We start from the raw sequence: 19,406 nt of genomic DNA, 5'->3' as shown, positions 1-19,406 counted from the left end.
ACGACGGGAACTCCTGATTTGCATTTTTAAACATTTCTTATGATTTTTTTTTCTGTTATAGTTGCTATACAGTGTTCTGTCGATTTTTACTGTGTGAAGTGATCCAGTAATACATATATATATATATACATATTCTTTTCTCACATTATCCCCCATCATTTCCATCACAAGTGACTAGATATAGTTGCCTGTGCTATACAGCAGCATCTCATTGCTTACCCACTCCAAATGCAATAGTTTGCATCTATTAACCCCAAACTCCCAGTCCACCTCCCTCCCTCCCCTTTCCCCTAGGCAACCACAAGTCTGTTCTTCCAGTCCATGAGTTTCTTTTCTGTGGAAAGATTCATTTGTTTTGTATTAATAATCTAGTTTTAAAGCATCTTAATCTGTCCATAAAGTGTTTTGTGGTTTGTAGAATTAAGAAAAACGTTCATTTCTTCCTGTGATGTGTTTGTAAATTAGTGTATACACACAAAATCAAGGCCTTTCTTTTTGAACAAAGAGCAATCACTAAAGCCCATGGCGACACTTTTACTGCTAGAACAAACCAGTACTCCAGTGAGATTCCAAAATGAAATCAGTAAGATCAAGTGTGCGAAATCGGTAAAAAAAAATTTTTCTCTAAATTTATGGGCCCAGCACAAGGTAGAAAAGATAGCAGGCACTTAATTTATGCTTTTGAGCTGGAGGCTGTAGGTTCTTTCTGGGGGAGGATATCAGCAGGCTGCTCTTAAGGGCAATCAAGAAAGAAAGGACTTGCTAACATCTCTCCCCAGGAGCTGATAGGGCCCTGGCTATCTGCTTCCAAGGGAAAAATTGCTCCGGCGAACCCATTCAAATATCTCTCAGCAAATCACCGTCACCTACAGCCAACTCCTTTTCCGCCCATTGGCTTACTGGAAACTTCAGCCACTCCATGCCTCCCGCCTCTCATCCGGGAGCCAATAGGAAAGATTAACTCCTCGTAACTTAGCGTCATCAAGTACAGTAATTGCAATTGGCTATTGCCGCTATTGATCCAGAAGTAGGCGGGGCCAAGCCAGCCGGCCTATATAAGAGGAGGACAAAGGCGGCGCGCCGCCTGTGTCATCCGCCATCTTGTGAGAAGCAAGGTGGCCTCCACGTTTCCTGAGCGTCTTCTCCGCTTCTGCCTCGACCGCCCCTTGGTTACAGACATGTCTCGGGATCGGTTCCGAAGCCGGGGCGGTGGCGGTGGCGGCTTCCACCGGCGCGGAGGGGGCGGCGGCCGCGGCGGCCTCCACGATTTCCGCTCCCCGCCGCCAGGCATGGGCCTCAATCAGAACCGCGGACCTATGGGGCCCGGCCCGGGCCAGGGTGGTCCCAAGCCCCCGATCCCGCCACCGCCTCCGCACCAGCAACAGCAACAGCCGCCGCCGCAGCAGCCGCCACCACAGCAGCCGCCGCCGCTTCAGCCGCCGCCGCACCAGCCACCGCCGCATCAGCAGCCGCCGCCGCCTCCACAGGACTCGTCCAAGCCCGTCGTTTCTCAGGGGCCCGGCCCGGCTCCCGGAGTAGGCAACGCTCCCCCGGCTTCTGGTTCGGCGCCGCCCGCCACCCCCCCGACCTCCGGGGCCCCCACGGGGTCGGGCCCCACCCCGACCCCGCCGCCGGCCGTCACTTCGGCGCCCCCCGGGGCACCTCCGCCTGCGCCGCCGAGCGGCGGTGTCCCCACCACCCCGCCTCAGGCTGGGGGCCCGCCTCCTCCACCCGCAGGGGGCCCAGGCCCCGGACCTAAGCAGGGCCCGGGACCTGGCGGCCCCAAAGGCGGCAAAATGCCAGGCGGGCCGAAGCCCGGCGGCGGCCCGGGCCTAAGCACCCCTGGCGGCCACGCCAAACCGCCGCACCGAGGCGGTGGGGAGCCCCGCGGCGGCCGGCAGCACCACCCGCCGTACCACCAGCAGCACCACCAAGGGCCACCACCGGGCGGGCCCGGCGGCCGCAGTGAGGAAAAGATCTCGGACTCGGAGGTGAGTGTCTCCCAGAGCTACGCGTCGGTTTCTCTAAGATGGCGGCGGCCCCCTCTTTTCCCTTCCCTTCCCCTCCCCGCCCTCCATTTTGTCGGAGACCGGAAAGAGCGCCTGCGCGCGGGAGACGAGGAGGGGCGGGGCCGGCTGCCGGAGCGGGAGGCGGATGGCGTGGGTCCGCTAGCAGGCCCCTGTGGTTGGCCACCCGACTGGCGCAGCAGTCGCGGGGGTGGCCTTAAGGTGATGCTAAGCTATGGTGCGCCGTATTGAAACTAGCGGACTTTTGGAACCAGAGCAGAGTGAAATGTAGGATTGGAGAGATGGAGGGAGTTCCGGTCCTAAGCGCGCAGGCGCAAGTCTTGTCGTTGACAATGACACTTCCGTCCCTTTCCCTTCTTGTTAATACTTAAGCACTCTCTTATGTTTTGTCTGCTACGATTTTGATTCTGTCGGGGATACTCGGCATACGGCTGATGAGGTCCTGTTATAGAGCTTAATCTAGGGAGGTCTTCCTATTCGATTTCAAGAGTATACTGGGTGATTTTGGCTGTTTGCTGTTAGGATTGTAGTTGTGTCATGAAACCCGTAAATGTAGTAGCATTTTTTGTTTTTAAATGGAACAGAAAAGCGACTGGATTGGTAACATCCAGTTTGGGGAAAAAAGATTATTACTGGGTTTTCCTATTTTCCAGAGGTCATTGGTGTCTGAAAATGCCTTTTTTTTCATTAGGGTTTTAAAGCCAACTTGTCTCTCTTGAGGAGGCCTGGAGAGAAAACTTATACCCAACGTTGTCGGTTGTTTGTTGGGAATCTACCTGCTGATATCACAGAGGATGAATTTAAAAGACTATTTGCTAAATATGGAGAACCGGGAGAAGTTTTCATCAACAAAGGGAAAGGATTCGGATTTATTAAGCTTGTGAGTGTGGTTATTTGTTTTTGTGGGGGTTTTTTTTTTTTTGTGTAATTTAAAGGGTTTTGTTTTTTCCTAATACAAACATACTGTATTTTAAACTAACCAGCAAGGATAAATTGCTTTTAGAATTTTTTATCATGCTCAAATTAAGGATGCAACTGCAGTATAGTGCGTAATGTTGGTTTCTCAAGAAACAAGGAGTTGGGTTGGTAAGGTATTTACCTTACCTCCCTAGAGCAATGTCAGGAAGGGCTGCCTGGAGATAGTTGAACTGAGCTGGTGGAAGAATCGTATTGGGAAATAGGCTTGCGACAATTTTAGGGTGGATATCAGCCAGTTTTGAGGTCATTAACATGAATGTATGTCTTTCAGGAATCTAGAGCTTTGGCTGAAATTGCTAAAGCTGAACTTGATGATACACCGATGAGAGGTAGACAGCTTCGGGTTCGATTTGCCACACATGCTGCTGCCCTTTCTGTTCGAAATCTTTCACCTTATGTTTCCAATGAACTGTTGGAAGAAGCCTTTAGCCAGTTTGGTCCTATTGAAAGGGCTGTTGTAATTGTGGATGATCGTGGAAGATCTACCGGGAAAGGCATTGTAGAATTTGCTTCTAAACCAGCAGCAAGAAAAGCATTTGAAAGATGCAGTGAAGGTGTTTTCTTACTGACAACGTAAGTTTTTTTTAATGCTCATTCTGGCAATTTTGATTTATTGATCTGTATGAGGAAACTGCACTAAAATAGGAACAAAAGTTAAGATGGAACCATTTTTGTTGTTAGAACTCCTCGTCCAGTCATTGTGGAGCCACTTGAACAGTTAGATGACGAAGATGGTCTTCCTGAAAAACTTGCGCAGAAGAATCCAATGTATCAAAAGTAAGATTGATTAAACTTTGGGACAGTTTTTGAGAATGAACAAGAACTTGTTTATAGTAGTTTTTCAAGTTTGCTTAAAATACACGAAATTCTTCAAAATGGAAATGCTTAATTAGGAACTCTAGGCTTATAAAGTTAGCAGTTTTGAATCAGTGTATCCTTTTTTGTTTGGTTTTTTTAGGGCCAAACCTGTGGCATATATGAAGGTTCCCAGGCCAGGGATCAAATCAGAGCTGTAGCTACTTGCCTATGCCACAGCAACCACAAATCCGAGCCACCTCTGCCACCTACACCACAGCTTATGGCAACGCCAGATCCTTAACCCACTGAGTGAAGCCAGGGATTGAACCTCTGTCCTCATGGATGCTAGTCAGATTCAGTTTCCACTGAGCCACAACAGGAACTCCAATGTATCATTTTGGGCATTAACATGTACTATTTTTGCTGGAAAGATAACAACCAAAGTGGCTTTTATTTTCTTCTGTTATTTCCTACAAGTGACAGGCCCACTAGAAGACCATTGTTTTTTAGGGGAAATCAAACATTTCTGTGTGCATCCATAAATTGGTTCATGTTTAAATATTGTCAGGGAGAGAGAAACTCCTCCTCGTTTTGCCCAGCATGGCACATTTGAGTATGAATATTCTCAGCGGTGGAAGTCCTTGGATGAAATGGAAAAACAGCAACGGGAACAAGTTGAAAAAAACATGAAAGATGCAAAAGACAAATTGGAAAGTGAAATGGAAGATGCCTATCATGAGCACCAGGCAAATCTTTTGCGTCAAGGTAAAAGTTTCCCCTGTGTGAATTTTGCTGTTAGGATCAGTTGCCTTTTTAGCTTATTAGATAGAAATTAATGTGACTCTAAAATAAAATTTTCCAATGTTCAGATTTGATGAGACGCCAGGAAGAATTAAGGCGCATGGAAGAACTTCACAATCAAGAAATGCAGAAACGTAAAGAAATGCAATTGAGGTAAAATTTTGTTAAATTAAAATTTACCTTTTGCTTTCTGCATTAAATGTCTCTAAATTTCGAAGGTGAATCAGGATGTACAGAGGTGTTAAAGATGACGTCAGTGTTGTTTTAATGCCTAAAATTGGAATAGAATAAGATTTTGGTTAATAAGGCTCAAACTATGCTGGAGTGTTTGTAGGGCTGTTCTCTTTAAGAGTCACTGTCCCCAGCCTTTGTATTTACTCTAACCTTGGCTTATAATTTTTGGCCGTGCCCAAGGCATTTGGAAGTTCCCTGGCCAGGGACTGACCCTGCACCACAGCTGCAACCTTAACTGCTAGGCCAACAGGAAATTTCCCAAATTGAATTTTTAAAATCTGGCTAACACTGGTTCTTTATGCTTGATGAATTTTCTAGGCAAGAAGAGGAACGACGTAGGAGGGAAGAAGAGATGATGATCCGTCAACGTGAAATGGAAGAACAGATGAGACGCCAAAGAGAGGAAAGTTACAGTCGGATGGGCTACATGGATCCAGTAAGTAACCTTTTGTAATGTGGAACTTTTTTCTACAAAATTTATAGATACCTAGAGTGAAATTTTATGCATTTAAATATAGTATTTTACATTATGTCCATTCTGCCACTGTTCCTTTTTAACACTAGCACATTGAAATTGATATGCTTTGTGTTTTATCTTCTCATTGGGTAAGCCAAAAGATTTCATTGATTGAGAAGCTTTATAGATCTTTTGATAATGGACTCTCAATAACTGGTTTCAGAACATTGATTTTTAAAATTGCCTGAGTTTTTTCCTTAAGTTGGAAACAACTTTTAGGTTTTGGAAATAACCTTTGTACTCTAGAATATTTAGTATGGGTATGGTTACAGATGTATGAAAGATTTTTTTTTTTTTTTTTCTTTCAGAGAGAAAGAGACATGAGAATGGGTGGTGGAGGAGCAATGAACATGGGAGGTAAGAATGAAAATTAAATTAGTAATACCACTGGAGAGCAATATTCTGGATGAGTTGTAACCAGCATTTTTGTTTCCTAGATCCCTATGGTTCAGGAGGCCAGAAATTTCCACCTCTAGGTGGTGGTGGTGGCATAGGTTATGAAGCTAATCCTGGAGTTCCACCAGCAACTATGAGTGGTTCCATGATGGGAAGCGACATGGTAATGTATCCTGTGGGACATAGCTCAAAAGGAAGTTCTCATTTTCACAACTTACGTGTGTGTGTTTTTTGTTTTTGTTTTTCAAGTAGGTGACTGGACTTCTTTTAGTTCCCCTATCCTGTAAATCCGTAATATTGAGGAATACTTTGGCAACATAGAAGAACTCAGTGTGGTAACCTAAACAATTAAGGTTGCCAACAAAAAGTCAATGCTGTTAGTAGTATGTGGAGTTACCTTTGGCAATAAGTAGACTTAGTTGCTTTCCATTATATTGCTTGTGTTCTCTTGCACTCTAGCACATGGCAAATCCAAATTCTAAATGGTAGATAATATACCTGATTCTACATCACAGCGAAAATAATCAAATGGCAAACTGTCATTCATTAAGCTGGTATTTGCCATAAGTATGAATCAGGCTTGTTTGTAGCTTTAGGCATATTTTAGTGATGTGTAGGACTTTGACCTATATTTGGTGTGACTTGACCCATGAAAAGGAAATTGTTTTTAGTCTTCGGACTCGTCGTTACCCACTTGTTGGGCCTGTCTGTAGGTACACTTCTAAAATACACTGACATCTCTGTTTTGCTACAGAGTAGCAAAAATCAGTGATAATTTAAAGCATACTAGTTGAGTTCAATTGATCTGAACCCTCTTGATGCTGTTATATTTTAGCCATACAGGTAGCTGGTCAGAATACTTTAGAACAATCAAATGAATTTGGTCTGAGTGGCTGTATTAGGGCTTTACAATCCTTATTAGAACTGAATATCGGCTTTAGAGGTGGGTTTGGAGAAAAGTGCATTTTCACAACTGAATTGAATCTGATTAGCTCACCTGCAGACTTTTCAAAGGAGGGAAGCTGCAGCATGTAGCTTACTAGATTCATTTTACAAATAGGAACATAAGGATTTAGAGTGGGGCTTCATCTATTTAAAAATCTACATAGGCTTTTGAGAATTAGAATCATAAATAAATAACTGGTTGGGTTAAATTTAGCGCTGTTAGCTTTCTTCAAATTACATTTAAAAAATAATGTGGGTAACATTTTGGTATCTATGCTTCCTAAGAGGCAGGTGAAGATAAGTTTTTTGTAACACTAATTTGACATGATGTTCCCACAGTTAAGGTTCTGTAGTACATGTAACACGGAGTTCCTGGGTTCTAAGATGTGTAAAACCCCCAAACTTCCTTTTTACCTTTTTGAGATACAACATAAAAGTACAATGCGCTGAAAACTTAAAATTTTAGGATTTTGAAAAATAGTTTTGAAAGATTGAGATTTAGTGTTTTCAAGTAGCCCTGTAGCATTTTATAGGAAGCATGTTGAAATTATAGGGACAGTTAAAACCCTGATGCCATTTTAATTTCTGCGAGTTTTTTGGCCTTTTTTTTTGGTGGTTGTTCTGGTTTTGGGTTTTTGGTTTTTTGGGGGTTTTTTTGAACAATACTCTGAGTAACTTGTTCTATTTTAAATGGAATTTGAAAGGTAGTTCAGTCTGCTTTGCTTGCATATCTGTAGGGTTCTTCTGTTTGGGATTATAGGTTTTTAGAACTTAGAGAAGTACCTAAACTAGATGGAATAATGAAGTTCTGCTTTATTGCAGTCACTTAAGCTTAGTGTTAATGCTCTTTGGGAGACACCCAAAACAAGGAATCATAACTCTCAGTGGACTTTTCACAGTGTGGCTGTTATGAGGGTGGGCTTGTATATTCAGTCAGTTTGCAATGATAGAGGATGATAGAGAACAGTACTGTGAACCTAATTGTCTCTGGTTATATAGTGATGGCTTTGAAGGTGGTATACCTGTGAGAACATGGCAACACACTTGTAAATCAAGTTACTGTGCTGGTTAAGTGACTAAATCTGTTAGTCTTTTTGCTTTTTCTTTTTGTAGTCTGGTAGCATTTTATTAAAAACTTTGAACCTTTTTAAGATTTCTGCAACTTAGCAGATGTGTCTTAAGATCTTGAAAAGCACAAGGTTTCTTATGCAGCCACTAACTGGTGAGTAGGTCTTTGTCACTTCATTGAGTGAATTGAACCTGTCTGGTTGGGCTTGTTAGGCTTACTTGGAAATTAATTTCCTGTTCAGACCTTGAAAGTGAGAAGTTCGTAAGCTTTTTCAGTGGGTTTAATCTGATGTGAAATTTTTTAAAACTCATTTTGGAATGGGTTTTCACATCTGCACTAATTCTTAAATTTTTTAGCACTACAGGGAAGATCTATTCTTTGAAACAGGTGTATGAGAATGGCTCAAGTGGGAACATACCACAAGGCATGTATTATCGTAAACTAATTTTCAAATTACCCTTTTTTCCTTTCTATGTTCCCGGTACCTGTGGATCGACTCATTGGTGATTGTATCGACGAACGTTGACTACGGAACCTTCTAAAATATTTACTTAACACACATGGACATCAACTACATATAATGAACTGTTAATTACTGTTCCAATAGCGTACTGAGCGCTTTGGGCAGGGAGGTGCGGGACCTGTGGGTGGACAGGGTCCTAGAGGAATGGGGCCTGGAACTCCGGCAGGATATGGTAGAGGGAGAGAAGAGTATGAAGGCCCAAACAAAAAACCCCGATTTTAGATGTGATATCTAGGCTTTCATTCCAGTTTGTTTTTGTCTTTTCTTGTTTAGATACCAATCTTTTAAATTCTTGCATTTTAGTAAGAAAGCTACCTTTTTATGGATGTTAGCAGTTTATTGACCTAATATTTGTAAATGGTCTGTTTGGGCAGGTAAAATTATGTAATGCAGTGTTTGAAACAGGGGAATTTTTCTTCCTTTTTTTCCTTTTTTCCTTTTTTTTTTAAACTGTATAATGTCCCTCAAGTTATGGCAGTGTACCTTGTGCCACTGAATTTCCAAAGTGTACCAATTTTTTTTACTGTGCTTCAAATAAATAGAAAAAAATAGTTATGATATTGATCTTCAACTTTGCCATTCATGCTTCTATAGCACATTAGGCTAGGTATTCCACTTGGAAAGCATAAGAGTGTCTAGGCCTTTGAATGGCATATGCCATTTCTGGGAAATGTATTTGTAGGCTGAGTATTGCTTTCTACATATAAGTGCCCCCCTTGTTTTAAAAAGAAGAAATGCACATTGAAGTAGTTCCATGATTTGTTGGCGTTACAGGAAGCAAGCCGGTGCTAAGTATTTTTAAATGGCTATGTAAGCAAAGCTGATGAACTGTTAATCTTCATTCAGGAATGTGTACAAGATTATAGAATGGGTGTAAGATTGTTGGTAGGGGGAGAAAGTGGGTATGACTCAAATGGATCTTTTATGGCCCTATGATCTAGCCTTTCCTTGAAAGTTTCTGAAGAAAAAGTGGAAATATCATTTTGTTGCATTCCTCCATTCTTGTTTTTTAAAGAATAAGTCCCAAGCCCTCCAAATGGCTTGTATCAAACTTTCACATTTGAATTAAAGATTGTTAAACATGAAGTCTTTTCATGTATTACTTCAAGTGATTTATAAAGATGGAGTTTAGTCTGAAAAATTAAACTCGGAAGTAAGTGGAGTAATCATAAAGTAGGTTTAGTTACATACAAATTTGTACTCTGTAACTTTTACATCTCCTTGTGCTACTTCTGTTGGGCAAAATCTGTAGGACTATGAAAAACTTTAAGAGCTGGTGGTGACTCATTAATAATAGGCTTACAGAGAACCATTCTTACTGTGAAATATTTTTTTAACCAGTTTTTTTCAGTTTACTTTTGATGTAGCACTAAATCTGGAGAGAGTTGATCATGCTACACAGTACAAATACTTCTTCCACCATAAAGCTTTGGAGTGCTTCGATGGTGGTGTCAGTTTATCGCCAACTTCATTGACTCTCCTTCCATTGGAGCCATTTTGACTTAATATTAAAGTAGATTGTTACTGTTGTCTGTAGTACAGAGGGAATCTGCTTCCCCAGTGTATATATTGTTAGCAGAGGAACAACTTCCTAAAAGTAGTAGGTAAAGTAATTGAATGGTTTGGCTTTGTTCTTAGTTATGTTTCCATTCAAATTTGTACATTATAGAACTCTTACTATGGAATGTGTCTTCCTCCTTTTCACCTCTGTTGGTGTTAATTGGCAAAAGTAAAATTCTAAATCAACTCTTTGTTAAAATGCTGAAGGCTTAGTATTGTGCCTGAGTACAAAGGGATACCTTTTGCTGAAACAATTGAGCACTTTGTGCATAGGAAACCTGATAATTCTAAAAGTAAAACTCTAGTGGAGTATAAAGGCATGCAACCAAATTCTGGTTGTGTGACAGACAGGTATCTGGTGTGCTAATTAAGGGAGAATCTAACTAGAAAATGTTCATTACTTTATTCACCAAGACTCTTGGAAATGGGTGGTTCGACCATAATTCTGTCAATGAGGAAGTTTTGTCCCAAGTCATTAATTGGTGATAATGTATGAGATTTTTCTGTACCGTAAACAAGGGTCTTGATTTGAAAGGAGTCCATTACAATTTGATTGAATTGTATGGTAGGGACTCCACTAATGATAAGAAAATAAGGGGTGTTCATGGGACACCCACAGAGGGTGAACTTGAATGTGTGTGGGTGGGGGCTGGTGGGAAAGTGGGAAATCTGCCTATAAAATTAATGTTTCAGTTTATTTTTCAGATTACATGCCTTTCTTTATAAGGGATGCTGGCACAGACCCCTAAAATAAGTTTTGGTAGTATTGTACCTTTGAAGAGTGGTGAAGGATGCTAATGGATAATCTCCTGAAAGTTGTGGTTTTGAAAGCCTTAGACTGTGTAGAATTGCTAAACATTGTTTAGCAAATAATGTTGGCTTAGTTTCCACTAAGTATTGACTTTTCATCACTGAAACAGCAGTGTACCAAGGATTGTAAGCTACTCAAATAGACTTTCAACAAGTCTTGGATATGATAGTTTTTAGCCTAATGTGAATTAAATCATCTTAAAAAGTAGTTTCCTAAAAGCTGATTTATGGAACTTGGGGTGGGAAAGGGAAGGTAGTACTTTTGAAGTATTTTAGCCATTTTTCTCATTTAAAGAAAGACCTGCCCTCATTTCCTCTTCTCTACTTTCTCTCATAATTTTGTTTTAAGAGGAACAGATTGTTTTTAAACTTACTACTCCTGATCTTTACATTCTCTGAGAGATCCCGGGGTATTTAGTAGATATTTTAGAAACTTAACCCATTGGCTTACCTTTAGTGAAACCATAATCCTCTTTGTTTAGCAAACTTCTAAGAGAAGTGCTATAAACCACACCACTCTTTACTAGATGTATTATACCACTAATATAAACAGATAATAATTTGGGAAATTGTAATGTTACGCCTGTGCAATTTTATAAGTGGCATATTATGGCAGATAAAAATCTAGATACTTGGCTTTTCTTGGGCAAGCCACTAAGTTGTGGCAGAATATTTTCTGGTGTTCTTGGACTGCAATTATGCACTATTAAAGTAGTGGCCTGCTACATAACTGCATTTAGCCAGCATTTCTGCAGTGCGTAACTGTGAGGAACGTAGTACCGCAAATGGCAATGGACATTAGGACCCGGATGTAGTATTCCTGCTTGCTCCGAGATTCTCATTGCCGACTGCATACAGGTAGGTAACAAGCAATATAATCTAACTTGGTGACTTGATATGTACTTTATTCCGTGGGCATTCTGACATCATACTTCTGACAATGAAATTACAGTGCAGCACCTAACACTTGTATGATAAAGCTAGCTTATATCAAAACTGCGTGGGTTTGGGTGTAGAGCTGTAATCTGTCAGGCAGAATTCAGTGTGTTGCAGTTCTCAGATAAAAAGTGCAAACTGGAATATTTGGTACATCTGATTCAGTTGTGTGGTTTTCCTTAGTTGCATTGTAACTGAAGATAACATGGAACACGTCAGTGGTGTGGGGGAGAGGGAACCATACCATACTTGGAAAGTAGAATGCTTTCAGCATCTTGACACAGATTGTAGCATGTGATAATTAGTCTCTCTTGTAGCAAACTGACCTGCCCATGGGTCAGCAATGTCGATAATTTCACAGTGTAACCTTGGTAATTACTCTACAGGTTGAGTAATTAAGATGAAAAGTACAGTGGTTTTGTTTTTTTGTTTGTTTTTTTTTTTTTTGCAGTGTGATTTTAGAAAATTTTTAAAATGGGCTCTAGTGGGAACACTTTTGTTACTAACTTGGACATAGATGGGAATCTAACATGAATAGTTAAAGCTCTGTGATTTACCTAAATACATATCTACTCTAAACCTGGGGAAAAGTGGTGTGGCATGTTGACTTGCCTATTGAATCCATGTTGGGAATCATTTCCCAATCGTAAGACTTCGTCGTATTCTGTAGGGTAACTGCAAATGTTCAGAGTAGCTTTTTGAATTTGGTTCCCTTAGCTTGAGGGATGTGACGTTATAATCCAAAATGTTTAATTATGAAAACAGTAGTAAGTCTTCAAAAGCATCTTCCTTTGTTGCTTAGGATTTAAACTTTGCATCGACTGTTGTTCCAGACCTCAATTCAGCTGAACTTTTTGGTCTATGAACTGGTTTTTAGCTACCATGCATGAGAAACAGCTTTCATAATGTTTTCTGCTCTGTAACTGAGAAGTTTGGTTTACTTTGCATAAATATTGGTGAAACTCTTCATGACTGAGAATTTTCTTTCATTATATCAAGAAAAATGACTTGCCTTTTGGCAAGCAGTTCACAAGGTGGGGACAAATTTGTGCTTAATATGTAGTCCATTCAACCAAGTGACTTGGTTCTCCTGCTAGGTAAAAGAGCAAATGGTGACTAGTTTAGCTCTCTATATTAGTAACACAATGCACATCAAACAATACTCAGTGACATTCTTGACATTCTGCAACCCTGATAGGGTTTTTCCCATGGGATAATCCATTATGGTGGCCAATAATTGCTACCATGGTTCAGTGATTGTTTAGAAATAAAAGGTCAGATTTATTTCTTAACAGTCAGTAACAATCTTGAGAGAATGTACTTGTTAAAATACATATATGGACATCATTCGGGTGGGGGGTTAATTTTGCTTCATTCTACTTATTTCAAGACGAATAGGCTTTTGCACTTTCAATGAGAAACCTGTGACTTAAGTTGATTCTATCTAACTAGGTTTGATTTGTAAGTAGCTATAATTTGTGAATCTTAGTGCAGAAGGTCTTTTTAAAAGATCAGTCAAAAGGCTGGGGATTAAGTGGGTTTCAGTAATAACTCTATACTGAGGTGCTTGCATTGTATTTCATAGTCTTTTCTTATTACAAACCAAAATTACTATTTTTAATGAGAACGGTCTGAAGTTCAGAGGTGTGATGCCAGAATGTATTTTCGTACTGTTAGGCCCTTGGAACAGATACCGGTGCTTTATGAAAGATGAAAGAAATGCAATGGGTACTCTTCACATAAGGTTGCAAAACCTACAAAGAATGCTCAATAGTCTCACTTTTCCCCAACGAACAGATGCGTGTGACTAGTTTTGGACTTATAACCTTAATGGGGGTTGCATGTTTCCTATTGTTAATCATTGTCAGCTGCAGTGACATGATCCACAGTCCTGCATTTACTGCCTTTCCCTTAATGATTTTGGACAGGTTCTAGAGAGCCGGGATGTTTGCTCTGGGCCTTTACTTGGTTTTGGCTTTAGCTGATACTGTTTCAGTGCTCTGTCAGCTAGTGCAGTTCCCAAATGGCTGCCTCTTAGGGAAAGAACTCAGAGGATTTGGCTGCTCCTAATCATCTGTCATTGCTGCTAGATAATGATTGGCAATTTTTAAGACTCAACTGTGGAAATCTCACAGTTGTTGGTAAACCATCAAACATAAAAATGTTGCTTTTGAACACCAGTGCTGAAAAGATTTTATTTGGAGGGTGAAAAGGGGGATGGAAGGCAGAATAGAATAATCTGGAGAATGGAGGAAGAATGCAAAACGATATAGTATCCCTTATGGATGGTACATGTGCAACAGGGAACTGTTTCATATACCCTTGGCAGTCACTGATAATCAGGAAGGAAGAAAAACCTGGAATTTGAGTTAAGGCTGATCTTTCTGGTTTTTGTGCACTGTGGCCCTGCCAGAGATAATATAGTGAAGGTGAATGTCTTCTCCCTCAGAAAAATTCAGGTTCCTTGCTGTCCTGATAAGGCATAGCTTCCCTGCCCTAAGTTAAAAACTCAGTGAGGACTTAAGAGGGAAAGAATGAGGCCAATACATAGGAGTGCAGATAACAACTGCATTGTTGTGTACTGTGGAATGGGGAGGGCACTCTTGGAGGACTCCTGCTGAAGGTGGTCAGTCCACCTGAGAATGGAAGACATACTTGGTGGGGAGCAGGGTATGTGCTTTTATATGAAAAGAGCCGATGTTAAAACTCATTTGGTGAGGTAAACGTTGTCACATACCTTCACATAAGGGATAGTATATTTTGGGTTGCAGTCAAACTTCATTGTGCTCAGACTGGTGAAAATAGTAGTTAGGCTTTTGTGTTTTAAAAGAAGAAACAGCTCTCATTCCAATTCAGGTGTCTACAACTACCTTACGTCAGAATGATTTTAGATTTTTTTTCCCCCCCATAAAGTTTCTTCCTATTTTTTATGCTGTAACTTGCCCCCCAATCTTTGTCTCTGGAATTTTACTCTTCAAATTTTGAAATTAACTAGCATTTTCACATCTTTTTGCCCTTGTCTTTTATATTAACTTTTTCTTATTATTCTTTAGGTAAGAATGATTGATGTTGGCTGATACTGGAGTGTTCATTCACTTGAGGTAAGTTTTTTGGGAAGTCTTAACACAGATTAACCTTAGAGGATTTGGGGTTTGATTTCTATTTAATGATTTAAGCTATGTGGAGTGAAAACTGATTTTTAAGGTCTTCTCTTCTAAGATAATACTCCTATGTTTTTGGTTTTTTAAATAGGTGTGTGCCTGTGGGTTTAAGTGGATTGTAATGAGAAAAGGTTGGGAATATTTATTACAAAATAGAGTTTATTACAAAGTAGGATTGAAAAAGATGAAAGATTTAGAGAAGATGTAGAGAAAACATAGAAGATAGAGAAGTCTTTTTTTGCCACACCCATAGCATGTGGAAGTTCCTGGGCCTGGGGTCTCAACCCAAGCCACTGCAGTGATTCCACCAGATCCCAAACATGCTGTGCCACAAGAGAACTCCAAAAGAAGTTTTGAATTTAGAAATGCTGTATTTTCATTAATTCTACATTCAGTTTTTTGAACTAATTCTCTTGAGAGTCCTTTTTACGTAAAATGTAAGAAACAACTGTCTAGTCATTGGGAGTATAGTTTACCGTTGAACATGGGTTTGGTTTCCAGAGTTCACTTAAGGAGTTCCCAATGTGGCTCAGTGGAAATGAATCTGACTAGCCTCCATGAGGAGGCAGGTTCTATCCCTGGCCTCACTCAGTGGGTTAACGATCTGGTGTTGCTGTGAGCTGTGTTGTAGGTCTCAGATACGACTTGGATCTGGCATGGCTGTGGCATAGGCCAGTGGCTACAGCTCTGATTTGACCCCTAGCCTGGGAACCTCCATATGCTGCAGGTGCGGCCCATTCACTTAAAATGGCAGTTTTTTGTTTTGTTTTTGTTTTTGTTTTCAGTAAAATAAGTATTACTGTACATGTATGTGTATGTACTACTGTAGTACTGCATGATCTGGGTTTGGTTGAGTCCACGAATATGAGGGGCCAACTGCAAAATTATGCATGGATTTTCAAATGCTTTTAATCCCTTCTTTTTTTTTTTTTTTTTTTTTTTTTTTTTCTTTTTGTCATTTCTTGGGCCGCTCCTGTGACATATGGAGGTTCCTAGGCTAGGGGTCAAATCGGAGCAGTAGCCACCGGCCTATGCCAGAGCCACAGCAACGCGGGATCCGAGGCGCGTCTGTAACCAACACCACAGCTCACGGCAACACCAGATCCTTAACCCCCTGAGCAAGGCCAGGGATCAAAAACCTCATGGTTCCTAGTTGGATTCGTTAACCACTGAGCCACGACAGGAACCCCACCTCTAATCCCTCCTGTTCAAGGGTCAACTGCATTTGAAGAAAATTTAGGCGAGTATAACCTTGGTGTGGGCCAGGTTTTTTGTAAGCACTAGTGTAGCCCAAAAAACCAACAGTGTTGGAACCTGTGCCAAAATACATACCCATTATTGATGCCAGAATAAAATATACATGTTAAAAATGAATAAATGTAATACATGTTTTGGGTTTAGGGGGGGTATTTTCCCACACCCATACCCATAGCATGCGGAAGTTCCCAAGGATCAAATCCGTGCCATACGTACAGCTGGATCCTTAAACCCCTGAGTTGCAGGGGAACTTCTGCTGAGTGTTATTTTTAACAAACATATTTTTAATGATAGGTGGGTAAAATAATTGTTTTCAAGACATCACACAGCATGAAGTGATCAAGAAAAGCCACAACCTGTTTAGACTGATGAAGCTTCTAGGTAAGTTCAGTTATTATTACTCTATAAATTGCCTTCAGAAGAACTCTTGGGTTGTATACTTTTTACAGCCTACTGAGTATGGCAGGCCTCTTCTGTTTGGCTAAAGCCTCAGAAAAACGGACTTTTAAAGAATATGTATGTATATTTACCTCTGTCCATAGAGGACTGTGAAAGGAAGGTTCAGAAAATTTGAAGTTACCTGTTTTTCATTGAAATAATTAAATAGTGGGGTCACATGCTTAGGATTAGATGGAAAACTAATATAGATGATATTTTTATTAAGAAAAATGACTCTTTTCTATTACTTGCAACCATCTAAAAAACACCACCTCTCCAGGAGTTCCTGTCTGTTAATACACATAATACAGAAACATTCCTTTGATCAGCCTATTTAATGAACTCAGGTCTGATATACCATAAAACTTATAAATTGCTTATATAACTAGAAAACAGTATTTTAAAACAATTCACTATTTTTTAAAACAATTCACTATTTTTATTAAGTCAGATTCCACTGGTAATGAAAACTTTTTAACCTTAAGCTGTTTTACCATGGGTAGAGATTTCTCTAAATTATACATCTGAAAACCATAAACAGAACAAACCAGTGATGTTTCTACCATGATGAATCCTGTCATAAAACAATAATATATTTATACTAGATGCTACACAATGTATTTCTCAACCCCAAAATGAAGCTTGATAATCTGATGAACATGCTAAGAAGCTAGATGGACCATCTCTTGGCAAACAAAAATATTTCTATCCTATTAGGTTGATACGTATTTACGATGATATTTATACACGTAAAAAAGAGGTTAAACAAAAGAAATTAATATTATAACATTGTTTATAAAATTTTAACAATTTCTGCCAGAAGTGACTTAATATTGAGAGGCAATTCCACTGGCAAAACGAAAAAAAAAATTAGAATGTTCACGAAGTGTATATATGTAGATACTAACTTCTGAGCAATGGAGTAAAATAGAGCCTAGGTTATCACTTAAGTTTAAAGGATTGTCATGGTTTGGAACTTAAAAGTAGGAGAATTGAGGGCTGTATCTTACACCTAGGGAGAGAGTGCCAATTAATGGATCATCTTGAATGTTAGAGATCATTAAATACTATTACTACTACATTCTGTGATTGATATAACTGTTCTGTTGGGAGGTTTAGATGGTTGTTGCTGATCAATATGTGAGAACTTAACTGATTTGTTTTGAAGTAATTGTTTCCTTTAATTGGCAGGATCAGGTGAACTGTGTCATGAAAACCAGTGAGGAAGAAGGCAAAGAGGAATAAACAGCCTGTCTTTTAATAAAGACATTTAAAAAGTCAGATTGTCGTTTTGTTTTTAAGTAGGACTCTTCCATTTTTCTAGAATTTTCCTTATATGGCAGCAACTTACTTGGCCACAGGGTGAAGCATTTAATTTTTGGCCTTGGGATCTCAGTTACTAGACCAGGGATTGAAGTCAGGCCTAATTAGTGAAAGTGTCCTAACCACTTGACCACTAGGGACCTCCCGCTAGTTGACATTGTACTTATTACATTAAGTACACGAAAAGTTGTTTGACATCATTAGTCAATAAGAAAACACAGGAGTTCTTTTGTGGTTCTGCAGGTTAAGGATCTAGCCAAAAGGTAAATGCAACTCAGAACCATAAATTATTCAACAAACTTTCAGCTGTAATACGAATATCTTGGGATCTAATGTGTGACATGATGACTTGTTACTGACACTGCATCATAGAATTGAAATTTGCCAAGAGAGTAGAACTTGAAAATGTTCTCAGAGAAATAGGTGATGTATGCTATCACCATGTACGCTTTATATATTTTACTGTTGTATTTGCCAGTATACCTCAATAAAACTGGAGAAAAGATACACCTCACAACCTCTAGATGTCCAGAATAAAGTAAGTGTTGGCAGGGATGTGGAGAACCCTTGTATACTCTTAGAGGGAATGTAAAATGGTGTAGCCACTTTAGAAAATAGCAGCTTGTCAGGCAGTTACCGCGTAACCCAGCAAGTCTAGTAACCTCAGTGTGTGTGGGAGTTCCCGTTGTGGCTCAGCAGGTTAAGAACCTGAGTAGTATCCATGAGGATTCACGTTCAGTTCCTGGCTGTACTCAGTGGGTTAACCATCCAGCGTTGCTCCAAGTAGTGGTGTAGGTCACAAATGCAACTTGTATCTGGTGTGGCTGTGTCGTAGGCCAGCAGCTGCAGCTCTAATTCAACCCCTAGCCTGGGAACTTCCATATGCCTTGGGTGTGGCCCTAAAAAAGAAAAAGTCAAAAATAATAATGACAAGATACTTGTTCATGAATGTTTATAACATCATTTGTAACAGCCAGAAGGTGGAAATGAGTCAGTCATCACCGGTAAATGGATAAACATTGTGGCACTTCCATACCATGGAATATTACTCAGCCATTAATGAAAAGGAATGAAATAGTGATATGCACTACAACATAGACAAACCTTGAAAATGTGCTAGGGGAAGCCAGTCACAAAAGACCGCATATTGCATGATTCTATTTGTATGAAGAGGCCAGAATAAGGAAATCTACAAAGTAGATAAATAGTTGCTTGGGACTGGGAGGAAGGGGAAGTTATGGGGAATAAGTGTAATTGCTAAAGGATACAGGGTTTCTTTTTGAAGTAATGAAAATAGGCTAAATTTACTGGTGATGGGTGTGTGCACCCATCTGTACACTAAAACCCACTGTATCATATATATACTTTGGGTGAATTATATGTGAATTACATCCCAATAAAGATTTTTTAAAAAGAGACCTTGGTAGTGATGTAAGAAGAGGTCAGAGCAGTAGGCAGAGGTCAGATCATGGAAGGTTTTGTAGATCATGTCAAGAATTTTTATTTTTTAAAAATTTTTTGGTCTTTTTTAGGGCAGAACCTGTGGGAGGTTCTCAGGCCAGGGGTGTAATTGGAGCTGTAGCTGCAGCCGCTGGACTATGCCACAGCCACAGCAACCTGGGATCTGAGCCTT

The 19,406-nt window shown here is 40.1% G+C and overlaps 1 protein-coding gene across 2 annotated transcripts; it reads left to right on the top strand.

Moving 5' to 3' along the window:
- Positions 1-1,082: 1,082 nt before the first annotated feature.
- SFPQ (splicing factor proline and glutamine rich) lies at positions 1,083-17,731 on the top strand. Of its 2 annotated transcripts, none has more exons than XM_084963867.1 (12): positions 1,083-1,991; positions 2,719-2,907; positions 3,277-3,578; positions 3,687-3,782; positions 4,372-4,568; positions 4,673-4,757; positions 5,157-5,274; positions 5,664-5,712; positions 5,793-5,914; positions 14,648-14,695; positions 16,307-16,393; positions 17,642-17,731. In XM_084963867.1, the coding sequence occupies exons 1-10, from the start codon at positions 1,179-1,181 to the stop codon at positions 14,669-14,671; spliced, it is 1,995 nt and encodes a 664-aa protein (XP_084819993.1). In that variant the 5' UTR covers positions 1,083-1,178; the 3' UTR covers positions 14,672-14,695; positions 16,307-16,393; positions 17,642-17,731. The 2 variants fall into 2 exon arrangements, with proteins under 2 accessions (XP_084819993.1, XP_084819992.1); XM_084963866.1 differs by having other exon boundaries at positions 8,373-14,695.
- Positions 17,732-19,406: the final 1,675 nt, after the last annotated feature.

The sequence above is a fragment of the Sus scrofa genome, chromosome 6, assembly GCF_054392235.1.
Source record: "Sus scrofa isolate SSC_HxYL_T2T_F1_AM1 chromosome 6, Sscrofa_HxYL_maternal_Yorkshire_Landrace_v2.0, whole genome shotgun sequence".
Taxonomy (NCBI): Eukaryota; Metazoa; Chordata; class Mammalia; order Artiodactyla; family Suidae; genus Sus; species Sus scrofa.
This window is presented reverse-complemented; position numbering and strand designations above follow the sequence as displayed.